Source organism: Hemicordylus capensis, chromosome 4 (assembly GCF_027244095.1).
Source record: "Hemicordylus capensis ecotype Gifberg chromosome 4, rHemCap1.1.pri, whole genome shotgun sequence".
Lineage (NCBI taxonomy): Eukaryota > Metazoa > Chordata > Lepidosauria > Squamata > Cordylidae > Hemicordylus > Hemicordylus capensis.
In genome coordinates this window covers 267,154,386-267,169,009 of record NC_069660.1, presented here as the reverse complement: position 1 = coordinate 267,169,009, position 14,624 = coordinate 267,154,386, and the positions used below count along the sequence as shown (strand labels likewise).

General features: G+C 41.8%; 1 protein-coding gene across 6 annotated transcripts in view; it reads right to left on the bottom strand.

Annotated features, from left to right (window-relative positions):
- PREX2 (phosphatidylinositol-3,4,5-trisphosphate dependent Rac exchange factor 2) overlaps positions 1 to 14,376 on the bottom strand; it is a 233,498-nt gene extending 219,122 nt beyond the window's left edge. For all 6 annotated transcript variants that reach the window (XR_008306840.1, XR_008306841.1, XM_053248942.1 and 3 more), the window contains exon 1: positions 13,921 to 14,376. Coding sequence is in view for 4 of the 6 variants with exons in the window: in XM_053248942.1 (XP_053104917.1) it covers positions 13,921 to 14,055 (135 nt within the window). In the remaining 2 variants the exon portion in view is untranslated. The remainder of the gene's footprint in view (positions 1 to 13,920) is intronic.
- Positions 14,377 to 14,624: the final 248 nt, after the last annotated feature.

Here is a 14,624-nt window from a genome sequence, read left to right as displayed (position 1 = left end):
GTCAACAATAGCACAACATGGCAGTGGTTAAAGAAGGGGACACTGAAGAAAGAAACAAGTGGTCTCATTTTTGCAGCCCAGGAACAATCACTACAAACAAATGTTATAAAAGCAAAAATTGATAAGACACAGAAAGACAGTAAGTGTCGGTTATGCAAGGAAGCGGATGAGACAGTTGAGTACCTTGTATGTTGCTGTAAGAAAATCACACAGACTGATTAGAAGGAAAGACACAATAAAGTTGCTGCGATAATCCACTGGAACCTTTGCAAGAATTACCAACTGCCAGCAAGCAAGAATTGGTGGACTCATCCAATTGAGAAGGTCACAGAAAATGAGGAGGCAAAAATCCTTTGGGATTTTAGAATACAAACTGATAGGCATTTAGAGCACAAAACACCAAATCTGGCCTGTCATCGAGAAGAATCAGGTTCTGATAATTGATATTGCAATCCCAGGGGATAGACGAGTCAGCGAAAAACAATTGGAGAAAATAACTAAATACAAGGACCTTCAGATTGAAATTGAGTGGCTCTGGAAAAAGAAAACAATAGTGGTGCCAATAGTTGTTGGTGCCCTTGGTGCAGTACCAAAAGAACTTGAACACCATCTTGACACCTTGGGCATCGAAAAAATTACAACACATCAGCTACAGAAGGCCACACTACTCGGGAGAGCACGAATACTATGACGCTATCTTTAATTTTTCTTTAGTTATCCTAAAGCCTTGGAAAGGGCCTGATAATTAAAGTACCAAATCCTGTCAATAACATCTGGTAGACTGTGTGTAAATAGCATAATAAAAATAGAAGTATTTCATTAGACAGCTTTAAGAGTTTTAGCTATTTAATATTTGCCCATTTCTGATAGAACTGCAGCCTTATATCCAGCAAGAAATACCTTTCTGCAAATAGTTTATTTAATTTTCTTTTGTTTTGTGTACACGGAAACAGATCACTCTACATTGATAACACAGGTGATGTTATTGATATTTAATTCTGAGTGACTAAATGACCATTCATGTTTTTCCTTACTTTGTAACACACTAGACAAGTTAAAAACAGCAGAAGCTGGAAGTGAATGCAAAAGATTTTGACTTTCTATGGTAATTGTGTCTCAACTTCCTTTTTCCCCCTTTAAGTGATATATCAGCCATACAACTGGGGTGTTACAGAGGAAAGGAAAAGGAAATCGCACAACCTTATCAAAAAGCACAGCCAGCTGAAGTCCTTCCCCTCACCATTTAAAACATTTCAGAGTAACATTCAGTTTTGCAATCCATTATGAAGTCACAAATTGCTATCACATTTAATTAATACTTTTTCTATGGACAAATTACAAGCTGTTTTAGAAGCAAGATATGGAACAAACATTTAGATCTCTCTCTCTCTCACACACACACACACACACACACACCCTAAATTTATCTCCAAAGTTACTTTCTGCAGGCAGAAATTGGAAAAAGTCTTGAGAGGTCAAGAAACGTTTGCACTGAGTTCAGTCCTCCACCTCTGGGCAAAAAATAAAAATAAAAAAATAACCAAAAGTTCTAAGAGCAGCTGTTTGGAATCCCATAGGAGCATGGGTGCTGCTTTATTATTTAATATGCCAAAGGGAGAAAGAAGCTTTTGCTTACCACAATGATTTTACATCCTGGGACTGCCCCCACCCCCGCAATACCAAACATCTGTTCCACAGCTGAGTGCATGGATCTTTCTCTGCAATTGTATGCATGCAGCCTGTTGATGCATGCAGGGATCTGTGGTGTGGGTTACAAATCCTAACAATTGCATTCGAAAAGGAATAGAATAGAACTCACCCTACTCAGGAAATTATGCACATTGAAATTTCATAAGAACAAAGCAGCATGTCTTATTGATCCAATTTTTCTCAAAACTAGTGATGGGTGAATACCCTCAGCTTGATTTGGAATTGAGCTCAGGAAACCTAACTATTTTAGAGAAAATAAATTAATACCTAGGGGTGTTTTTTTTATTAGCCCATTCCTGAAACAGGACCCACCCTGCTTCCAATGTCATAACTGAGAGCACAACAGGGTCATAAATATCTCATTTCCCCTCCCCAAGTGAATTCCTCAGTCTCTCTCCATGAATACCTGAACTATGCCTCCTTCTCCAATTATCAGTGGCAGCACAGAAGACTCAATACAAAGCTTTCCTCCATGGTGTCAGGGGGAGCCAGTATCATGCAGGGCTTGCTAGAGACAGATGAGACCTTATTGGTTGATTATTTGAATCCTTTACAGTCCAGCTTCAGGCTGGTTTTGAGCCTCAAGCTGCCTTGGGTTACCAAGATTACTTTTGCAAAGAGATAGACGGGGGGGTGGGGGGTGGGTTTGAAAACCACCTAGAGATGTATGTTTTGGGCGGTGTGAAATATGTTTAAATAAATAAATAAATAAATAAATAAATTGAATAAAATACCTGTTAATTCTCCTGGATTCTGAGCTGAGACTGATGGTACTTTCAGTACTATCAACCACTGTATACTTGTAGGTTGACTTACTAGACTGAAACCTGGGGGCATGGTGTTACAGTTATTTTAGTCCTGCCTAGGGGTTCATATCCAGGAGGTGGTGCTGAGGGATTGCTTGCCCTGTCCCATGGCTATTGGCTTATCAGTCCCTCAGGGATCCTTTCTGTCCTCCATGCTATTCAACAAAGATGTGAAACCATACAGAGAGGTCATCGGAGGTTTGCGTTGAGGTTTCATAGTATGCTAACATCCAGCTCTACCTCCATCCAATTGGTCCTAATGGAACAGTGGAAGCCCTGAACCAAGGTTTGGTGGCTGTTCTTGTCTTGATGGAAGGAAACAAACTGAAACTTAGTTCAGACAACATGGAAGTGCTTTGAATCAGGAAATCTGACCCAAGCAGTGGTGTAACTGATTGTATCTGCTATGCTGCCTTTTTACTGTTGCTCTTCCTGTTATTTATTACTGCACTATTGTTTGTTGATGTAAATTATTATTTTAAAGATTGCGGTTGGCCACCTTGTGAGGGCTTTTAGCCTAAAAGGCGGGATATATGTATTTTAAGTAAATAGGTCTCATTCTTCATTGAAGGGCAAAGGGGAGGAAGCACCCAGACCATTAGCAAAAAAGTTGCAGTACCTTTATCTCCTACAAAGAAAATGCACATTACATTTTAAAATAGACTTTTATATTAGTTTTAGAATAACAATCTATAGATTGTTTTTAATAAACACATTGCAATCCTATTATGTAGTCTAAAACAAACAAAAAAACTTTCACTAGCTGAATTGGTATAGTCTTCTGGACCAACAAACGGAAGTACTGTTTCACACAATGTGTGATCCACTTGTGGAACTCTCTGCCACAGGATGTGGTGACACCCAACAACCTGGATGGCTTTAAGAGGGGTTTGGATAACTTCATGGAGGAGAGGTCTATCAATGGCTACCAGTCAGAGGGCTGTGGGCCACCTCCAGCCTCAAAGGCAGGATGCCTCTGAGTGCAGGGGAGTAATGGCAGAAGAGAGGGCACGCCCTCAACTCCTGCCTGTGGTTTCCAGCGGCATCTGGTGGGCCACTGTGCGAAACAGATTGCTGGACTAGATGGGCCTTGGGCCTGATCCAGCAGGGCTGTTCTTATGTTCTGAACTGTACCTTCTTATTTTATGTATTATGAGTTTTATGTTTTAAAACACCCCCAAAGGTTTCACAATAACCTAGAAACTCTTCACATTAAAAAGTCCTATGAGAGAACTGTACCACTACAATCAATAAACAGGTTAATTGATTCTGCACTAATCAGCAGAGTGGATTATGTTTGGTTCAAGGCAGAAAGCTCTTTTTAAAAAGAAGTTGAGCAGCTGATGAGGATAAGAGTGAAAAGCTATTCTTCATCTCATCCTAAAATTGGTGTTGATTAGAATACAAACCTCATAGGACAGAGATAAGCTTCCTTTTAAAATGTGAACTCATAAACCTTAAATAATTCTGCTCTGTGCTATCGGAAGTGAATGCCTTGTGCATCTAATGCCTTGTACAAGTTAAAGAGCACTGGTCCCAGTATAGATCGCAGAGGGACCCCACTTACTTCTCTCTGTGTCAATTTATTCCCGCCCTTTGTTTCCTGTCCTTCAACCAGTTACCAATCCGCACATGAACCTGTTCCCTTATCCCCTGCTAAGTTTGCTCAAGAGCTTTTGGTGGGGAACTTTGTCAAAAGCTCTTTGTAAGTCCATACTTACAAAGTCAACTGGATCACCTTTATCCACATTCCTGTTGACACTCTCAAAGAACTCCAAAAGTTTAGTGAGGCAAGACTTGCCCTTGCAGAGGCCATGCTGGTTCTCCTTCAGCAAGGCGTGTTTTTCTATATGTTAAACAATTTTGTCCTTAAGTATGCTTTCCATCAATTCACCAGGCACAGAAGTTAAGCTAACTGGCCTGTAGTTTCCAAGTTCCCCTCGGATCTCTTTTTGAAAATCAGAGTTACATTAGCTACTTTCCAGTCCTCTGGTACAGAACCTGATTGTAGGAGCAAGTTACATATTTTTGGTAGGAGAGCAGCAATTTCACATTTTAATTCCTTCAGAATTCTTTGGTGGATGCCATCTGGCCCTGGCGATTTGTTAATTCTTAGTTTTTCAGGACAGTTTAGAACATCTATTCTACATTAGAATTGTAAATAGCTGGGCATCTGAGTTTATGCTGTGAGCTTACAGCAGAGCTAACAAGAAGCAATAAAATCCACACCATACTATGCACAACCCATGCAATAAAGAGCATGCAACACCTTGGTCCAGTATAATCAATTTTATAATCAAAGATATCAATCTAAGACAAAACAAAAGATAACAATTGGAAACCACATAAATGAAACTAAATATATTGCTTTAGAGAAATGTTGAAGTCCATTGTGTGGCTTTGTACAAGAACTTGGCTCTCAGTGTATTTTCTAGAACAAACAGGTACATATTAAGACTAGGTTTTGGAGCATTTGGACCAGTGTTGGCACTTTTTGAAGACTGTTCTCCACTTGATAAAGACTAACATCAAAATGGAGGTCACCGGGTCACCATTGTGGATTTGTTAGTAACAGACAATATTACTCTCCACACAATGGAGTTCACCATTCCCCTAATGCAACATATTTCGTTTCATTTATGTGATTTCCAATTGTTATCTTTTATTTTTTCTTCGATGGAGAATATCTTTGATTATAAAAGTATATTGAGCCAAGTTATTGCATGCTCTATATTGCATGGTTTGTGCATAGTCTGGTGGGAATCTTACTGTTCGTTGTTTACTTGATTTAAGAGATCCCAGTATGTATTATTTATCTTTTTATTCTTACAGCAGAGCTGCCATTAAAAAGATACAGACCAGAGGAAGTGTAATCATTTTAAAGTGATGGGTCATTTGTATATCCTGCTATATCATAACATTGGTCACTTGTGGTCAAACCAATGAGAAAGAGAGGAACATAATCCTTCCAGAAAATGGATAAAGACTGAACATTTCATCATAGAAAGCTTATCTCTCTATATTAAAGGTTTAAGTGGTACGTGTCAAGTCCCACCCATGCAGTGCTTAACCAGCTGTGGTGTGTATGGGCAGGGCTACCAAGGCCAACGGTCTTCTCTGTAGTCTTCAGAGAGAGGGAGAAGGTGGAGCTGGGCAAGAAGATGGGAAGAAACTGACCGGTGGTGTCAGCAAGGAGAGTTTTTAAAAGCACCAAAACAGCATTACACACACACACACACACACACACACAACACACACACACACCAAATCAAAATGAAAGTCAAATTCAAGGGAGTGAGAACAGCGTGGGTGAAAAGTGGTGGTACATGTATGTGCTGACTCGATAGCAGTGAGGCCCCAAAACAAAGCACATGACTCTCCTCACACACTCAAGGGAGTGGGGATTAAAAAGAGATCAGCGCCAGGGCGCCACAAAAGTAAATAATGAATTATCTTTGCAGAACCTGCAGCAGTGACCCCCAACAAGCCGCCACCCCCCCTCCACGGCTGCTCCTGTGAATAGGCACCTTCCCCCGTACATGTTTTACCTGTCCCATTCCTCTGGTGGGAGTGGAGACATAGGGCTGGCTGCTGGCAGCTGCAGGGAGGCGGCAATCGGACCCGCCATCCCTCCCCGCCAATGCAGAGTTGATAGAGGGTGGGGAGGTGGTGCTCAGACCAGGGGCAAGAAAGCCATTTAATGGAGTAGCCCGGTGTTCTTTTAACTAGAACACTGGTGCTTTTGCACTAAAGCACCAGTGTTCAAGCGAAGCAACAACGGGGGAAATTCATGGGATTTTCAGGGTGCCCCAGTGCCATTTTCTTTTAATTAAAGTAATTCAGAGGCTCAGCGCTCCCCACCTCCACAGCACAATTAAAACACATTTAGATTCAATTTTTAAAATCAAGGCCAAATTGAATCAACCTGGTTTTGAGATGGCGACATTAATAGTCATCAAGATGTGTACAAATTGCAAATTGTGATTCCATAATGCTGGGGAAAGTTGAAGGAAAGAGAAGAAGAGGACGACCAGCAGCAAGGTGGATGGACTTAATTACAACAGCATGAATGCACCACTGAAAGACCTTAAAGGCCAAGTTGAAGACAGATCATCCTGGAGAAAATCTATCTATGTGGTCAGTAAGAGTTGACACCGACTTGACAGCACTTAATCAATCAATCAATCACCAATGTTTATTTAAACCTGTTTAAAATTGCACAACCCCGCCTACCACACATATAGTCAGGCTGTATAAGATATGCTGCACAGCCTAGTAGTAAACCTTTCACACTTGTAGATCACAGGTGTTTAGGCATGGCTGGACTTTTGGAAACAATTTACTTGGGCCTACAAGTACAACAGTTGACAAGATTTGATCCCCTCTCCGACTGAAATTTAGTGGACTGCTTGGGACCAGAAACATGTTTCATAACTTAGCCACATCCAGTCCATGGGCTGTCCATAACAAATATGTAAATCCATATATCAGATTCAATTCCTTTTCTAGAGCCTTGATTAATTTCTTCACAAACAAGTCAGCTGTGTACATCAGATTCATTACAACAGTACACAGTGAGGCAGCCCAGCCCAATTTCTAGTGATAGTTAGAACTACCAGGCTCGCCCGCGAACCTGGTGATTCCATAGCAGCTATCCCGCCTAAGAACCCCTCCCCTTAAATGAGGTTAACAGAGGCTCACTCCATTAACCGTGTTTTTGTGGTCGTGAGATGCTGCGGCACAGCTTCACACCATGACGACTCAAGGAGACCCCCAACAAGCCTCTCGGCTTTGGGGGTCTCGTGCAGGGCATCCTGGGACTTCCGGGGGACAGCTGGCCCCCGATCCCTGCCAGCTCCGTGATGGAGCCAGCAATCATGTGGGTGGCTGATCCGGCTGCCCAGGGACGGCTCCCTGCCTGTCTGTGGAGAGAGCAAGCTAAGCCTGCTCTCCCCACACAAACCCTAATGGCACTTCACACTAATCATGTGAAGTTCCTCGAAGTGTTATCAGTGTTCTGTTGACTTATCAAGAGAGTACAACCCTCTGAGAGTGCTTGTAACACAGGTTTGCAACAAAGCTTTTCCTAGACCAGGGGGCCTTAACCTGGGGTCCATGGGATAGGTTCAGGTGGTCTGCAGAAAACATTTTCCAGTGCGGAATTGAATTTGCTTCCTATTAAACTAGAATAAAGTTCTTGAAAATAACTATTCCGATTCCTAATTTTTTCTCTATTTTTTACCAAGCGTTATGAAAATATATTATACAAGCATGCACCCGCAACAAAATATGTAATAAGTTATGTACTGTTTTCCTGAAGAAAACTCTTCCTTCCCAAGCTGCTGTTTGCCCCAACAGGAAAAACATACATGCATATGGGTAAAAACAGGAACCCGTTCCCCTTTCCCATAGTCATGATTTGGCTCAGCGGGCCAAGGGCTTGAAGCTGCTGTTTAAGAATATTTCAGGAAGCAGAGATACCTTCATGCATCTGCATCATGACATCTTGATTCACCTTCAGCTGGCTGATTCAAGGTACAGAGGAAACCAATGGTAAACAGTGGATCTAAAAGGCCATGACATGCAGAGAGTAGCCTTTTGGTCCTAGTGTTTAGATTTTGTTTTCCTCTGTACTCATGTATGTATGTTATCTGCCAGCTCAGGACACATCATGCATCTGTTGATCTATAAGGTTTGGTGTTTTTTTCTGCCACAGACTGACAGGGTTAGTCCTCTAGAGTTTGTTTGCAGTTAATGGCAACTAATCTTCAAAGATATATCACAGACGTAACTGTAAATCCTGTCCAGGAATTTTCAGTTTCTATGGCTAAAATGTCAATGTTTACATTATTTTAATTTCCTGTTTACTAGGTCTAGGAATGGTATGTGCACTGATGTTTTCATACTTTTAGCTTTTCAGTGTAAGCAAGTTTGCTTTGAAGAATCTTAATTACCTCTGGTTTACCTTCATTAACTTAAGAGCCACTGTCTTGGCCTTAGTGTTACAGTAGAGTCTGCTCCAAAGAGCTTCGTCTGTGCTGAAGTAAGTGGCCAGTATACAGTTCCAACTAGGAGAATCAGTATATGGCAGTGAATTAGGCAATCCACAGCATAAATTTATTATTATTATCGTCATCATTATCATTATTATCTGTATACTACTTTTCAACAAAGAAGTTCTTCAAGTGATTCTGTCATGATCAGTCACCCCTTCCCTAAAGAGTTAACTGGAAGTAAACCCTGTCCTGAATGACAGGCTTGTGAACTCCAGGGCTCAGCCAATCAGCACACCAGGTGGGAGGAAGCTAGAGAGCAGTTGGGAGGAAGGAGAGGCTCTTTGTTAGAAGAAGCTGGGCTGGAGGTGCGAGAGGTACACATGTGGTCAGGGAGGATGGCTGCTGGAGGATTACTGCAGTTCTTGGAAGATAGAACTGCAGGGGATAGAATTTTCAACCAGGGTTTGGGTGAGTTCAAGAAAAAGGAAGCCTGGGCTTTGGCTTCAGGAAGTTTAGTCTAGGGAAAGTCTGTTTAGTCAGATTTTGCATTGGACTTTCTGTTTCTTTAGTGTGTGCTTTGTATATCACTGAAACTGTTCTATGATTGTTTACCTGTAACGTAACTAAACTAAGAAACATTAGCCTTTGCCCATCCAGCCAGGGCATTGCAAAAGACTCTGGAAGCTTTTAAATGGGCTTTTGTATTTTCCTACATACCTGTTCTTTGCAACTGTGTAATCACGATTTTTAAAGCGTGCCACTCCAACATCATTTGGGGTACTTTTTGAAGTATTCTTGTAACCTACTGAGCATTATTGCCTGTTACTAAAAGCTGAAAAAGCCTCAGATGGAAGCAGTCTGTGGTACTTGAATAAAGCTATTTTTCTTTTTGTTCCTTTACAAACATCCCTGAGTGGGGGTTTTAACTCAGGAGAAAGGGGGGCTGAAGAGGGTCTTACTCTGGTGCAAGTACATCCTCATACGTTCAGCAAACTACCAGTTTTCTCACCACATGTAGGCTTGCACATGGAGGATTTTTGTGTACTTTTCCAATAGCAAGAGAAAGAGTTTCCCTGGGATTCCACCCCATGCCCAGGGAAAGTCAATCTCTGTGGAAAACAGGGGTGGCGGCAGGAGCCATTTTTGAACCTACCAGAAATACAGAACAGTTTTAGGAGTAGCCTTTGCCAGAAAGCTAAGCAAGGATGATTCAGCATCTTTCCTTCCCCTCACGTGAGCTTGCTCTGAGGCAAAGGCTATAATCCGCTACAGGTTCATATAGAAAAAGGAATAAATTTGTTCCTTGTCTCAAAAGGGTTCACAGTCTAAAAATAAACTTAAGATAGACACCAGCAACAACCACTGGAGGGATGCTATGCTGGGACTGGATAGTTGCTCTACAATTGCTAAATATAAGAGATTCACCACTTTGAAAGATGTTGCTTTGCTTATTTAGCAAGGTTATCAAACCTCCATTGTCAAAGTCAAGCCAAGGTTTAATCACAATTTCAGCATAAAAGAAAGAGATCTGGGAGAGGGGAGGAATATCTCCAAGGCCCTTTAGTGAATCGTTACCCCGAAACTTTTAAGCACAATAGATCAAATAGTGGGGAGAGATCTTTTAAGAAAGATGGGGTGGTGTGGGGAATGGGGGACTCTCCCAGCTCCCATTCTCTGTCCACCCATCTCTCCTGGCAGACTGTGCAGTAGCTGTGAAGTAGCTTGGATGAGAAGAACAAGGCAATAACATGCGGCAAGATAACAGTGGTCCAGAAACTACCCAGATCAGAACATAGAAAATTTCTTTAACAAGAGATGTAAGTTTATTAAATCAGAACACATAGAACATAACACTGCAATGAGGACTGGAAAGGGAACTGGAAAGGGGATGTAGCTAAAGTAGACAAGATCAAGTGGGGCAGGAGCAGACTCCCTGGTTCAAAATCAGCAGAATGACAGCCAACTCATATATGATATTTCTTCTACATTGAGATAATCTGCACATAAGTCATAGCCCTTCAACAGGGCAAAACAGATAGCTAGGATTCCAAGTCAATTGATCTGCTATGCGTAACTAGTTAGACTGAGATACCTGCTTCTGAATAATTATTCTCTTTGGCATGGTCTTTCCTACCAAGAGAGGCAGAAGAATTCTCCATTTCTCCTCCTTCTGGAACCAGAGAGCAATGCAAATTCAACCTTAGAAACAGTGGTCTTGGCATGCTTCTTGCCTCTAATTTGCCAGCAATGTTTCCTCTTAACTGATAACTAAAATATATATAAGAGTTCCTGCTCTGAGGCAAAGTGTCCAAACCATGAGAAGGCCTCGGGGTTGGTTGATGTTTAAGCCCTTTGTTCCCAGTTCAGCTGCTTTTCCTGTCTGTGACCTTTCCTTGATTCTTCTCTTTGATGTGACATGGCTTTCGATTCTGGCACAACCTAAACTATCCATTGGTATAGATGTGGCTGAGTGGCTCAGTCCTTTGCATGGATTCTGCTTCACTCCTGGTCTATAAATTGTACAGTGTAGTTCAGCAGCTTCCCTGGAATCTGTAATTTTGTTCCCAACACCAACTCCATCGGCTCCACCTGGGCCCTGCAGTATATTTAGGCTTAAAGTGTTTTAAAACAGCCCTGAAGAATAAAATGCTTTTCAGCCTCTGATGCACTAACTATATTTAAGGAAAAGTTTGGTCTGTTGGTCCTCATGAAAATTTCCAACTATCTAGATATGTTTCTAAAAGTAATTTCTCAATTTTCTCTCTTCCCATTTCTAAACATCCTCAGTCTTATAGAAATGTTATCAACATTTCTATTACAGTTCTCAAGGAAAGAAGGTGTACATTAATATATTGATAAACATTTTGCACAATCTACACAATCCTCTGCCCTTTTTTTTGCTTATGCAAAATAAATTACTGCTGTACAATCCCATGCATGTTTACTTAGTAGTAAGTCCCACTGTGTTTAGTAGGAGTTATTCCCAGTGTGCCTGAGACAGCCATAGTTTCAAAACAAGATCAAGGAGGAAGCTATAGACAACAGTTCTCAGACCATGTATTTTAGAATAGCAGCATCAAGATTCAAAGCTCACATGCACAATTACTTCAGATTATCAGCATCACCATAGGTCAGCAGAAGTATAAGCATTGCAGGAGCTGAACTTTGGAAGTGTACATATATCTAATTGACAAGAGAAATCAATTACAAGGCCCAATTCACATTCTAAAGGTAAAGTGTGCTGCCAAGTCGATTCCAACTCCTGGCACCCACAGAGCCCTGTGGTTTTCTTTAGTAGAATACAGGAGGAGAATACCATTGCCTCCTCCCACACAGTAAGAGATGATGCCTTTCAACATCTTCCTATATTGCTGCTGCCCAATATAGTACCAGGGGGGATTTGAACCGGCAACCTTCTGCTTGCTAGTCAAGCATTTCTCCGCTGTACCACTTAAAGTGACAACTCTTATAATAAAGGGATATGAAGAATCCATTCCACTCTGCTGCTGCCACCATGACTTGTCAAGAGAGAGAACAACAGATCTAAATTAGTCCTAGTCCTTGACTTTGCTCACAGACAAGTTATCATTCTCCAACTAATGTAAGCTATTGGGGGGGGCAGAAGACAGCAACCTACAACTTCCTATCAGTAGTAAAGAGATGTGACAGGAGTAGTGATGCACTAGTTCCACATCTGTCCTCATTAAGAGGTCAATATCTTTATTGACCTATCCTTAGCTAACTCACATTTAGACCCTAAACATGCTTACACACCTGCAAATCTCATTAAAATCAATAGGCCTTATGTGCTTGCATATTTTGCCTGAGTCTTAGTTGACATCTTGAAACTTATGATATAGCCTGTGTACCCCATATCTTCACAGATGTTAAACACAGTTTTCCATTTTTTTCATGCCGCGTGGTCCTTTTCCGCAATATTTTCCTGTTCTTTAAACAGTTTCATTCATCAAGAATAGCAAAATCTCACTGTTCATACACTAAATTCCCATGACATTTTAAAAATACCTATTTAAACACAACAGAATTGAATTGTTTTTAAAAAAAAATACTTTGATCAATTTGTAACTCTTTCATAGTCATATAGCACCTCATAGAATTGATGCCAAAGCTACTTTAAAAATCATATTTTGAGTGTCTTTGCAGTTGTTCTTCCTGCCAAAAGCCAAGCTGAGAATTTTCTCTTGCATGATAATAAGCAGAAAGTTCACAGATCTAGAAAACTAAGCAGGAAGTTTGCTGTTTGTGAGATTTCCCCCTCAGACAGGATGGTGGTGGGGGTAGTGAGAGGGACGAGAGGAAATATGTGAGGTCTGTTATGACGGACACAAAATTAAGCAACTTGAGATTTGTTTATCCTGAAAGCTGCTTCAGTGATGTTGCTGATAAAAGTGAAAATGCAGGGCTATTATTTTGCACAAGGAGATCTGCCTCCTTTGTTTCTTCCAGAAGTTTGCTTTATCCAGATGCAAAAGCTTCTTCTCTTTCCCTAAACTCTCCTTAAGCACCGATATTAAAGCATGCATTAGAGTGGTAAATTCACTGCTGCAACAGAAGATGTGTTACCTTTGTGGCCAGGTGCATTGTTCTTATTATAAGAAACTTAGTTCCTTCAATTATGGATCAGCCCATTACCAAAAGAAAAGTTTGAATTGGAGGATGTCAACTCAAGGAAGGGGGGAAGACAGAGGAAGTGGCAAATGCTACATGTGGCTTTAATACTGAACAGCTGCTATAGATCAGGCTCTCACCCCACCACCACTTTGCACTCTCTCTTTCTCTCTATTACTCCCCCCCCCCCGCGCGCCAGAATACTGTGTTTCAAGGATTATTGTAAATACAGAGACTGTGGCGCCTTCAGAGCTGAAACTCTAAACTTCAACAGTTTAATATCCCCCAAACGCTGTTCGATTAAATATATACCTGGAGCAAACACCATCATCTAGAACTTTGCAGTTCCCGTACCCAGGGAAATTATCTGACTAGGGGGAAGTTCTCGAGGAAGCAGAAATGACAGGGCATCTGTTTGCTTAACAGATCATCGACTCAGCATAAGAGCAACATGCAAGGGAAGTTCATGCAAAAGGAACCCGCAAGCCTCGAAGGTGCCAGAGGACGGTTCACCTTCTCCTGATGCTACAGCCTACATTAGACTCTCCCGCAGGCCAAAACGATAACTCTGCTTTTCACATTAGTGGCCATTGATTTAGTTCCTCCACCAAATTCCCCTCCCCGCTTCTCTTCTGGCAAAGTTGGCGTGTGAGGAGGAGGAGGGAGCAGCAGAGGGGTTGTTTGTGCACAGCAAGTCAGGAAAGGCAACTGAGGCGCCAGCACAACAACAACAAAAGGCAGAAGCATGGGGCTGGCGCGGGATGGGGGGGATAACTCACCGACACCAAAAACTCCAAAGTGCCCACATAGTCACGCTCCGTCTTCAGTAGTTCATTTAAAACGCACACCCTGAGGCGCAGCTGCTTCTCCAGGTCTTTCCCGCTCTCTCCTTTCCCTTTGATTTCTTCTGTCATGGTCCCCCCCGCCACTCCTCCCAAAAAAGAAACTTTAAAAAAACAAAAAAACCCAAAAAAACTTCTCAGCAACTTCTCCTTTTTTGTGAGGCGCAGAGGTGACCGGCAGTAGAAAGGCGAGCAAATGCCTGGTGATGGTTCTTCCACCAAAGTTCAGAAAGGACAACAAAACAGCCACCTCAGTTCCATATCGGGGCTGCACTTCTAGGCTGGCATTGCTGAAGAAGTGAGAAGAGAAAACCCCTTTAATTCTCTCTCTCTCTCTCTCTCAAGTGTCCTTTTCCAGTAAGGAAGAAAGACCCAGCCTGTAGGAAATGAGTGGTCACCGGCTCCCTGCTCTCTTTGTATAACTGAGAGAGATTTGGAGCAGCAGCAGCAGCAGCGCTTGGACATTAATCAAAAGCTTTGTATCCATGTGACTCGACCCCTTCCCTCCCCTTCGCCAAATCTCAGGAAAAAGCAAAGGAAGCACAACCTTGGGAACAGTTGCGTGCCAACGACTGCTTGTTTCACACACAAGCCTGTGCGCTTTTAGTTTGTTCGGGGCTAATTGGAGATCTCCCAGTTGA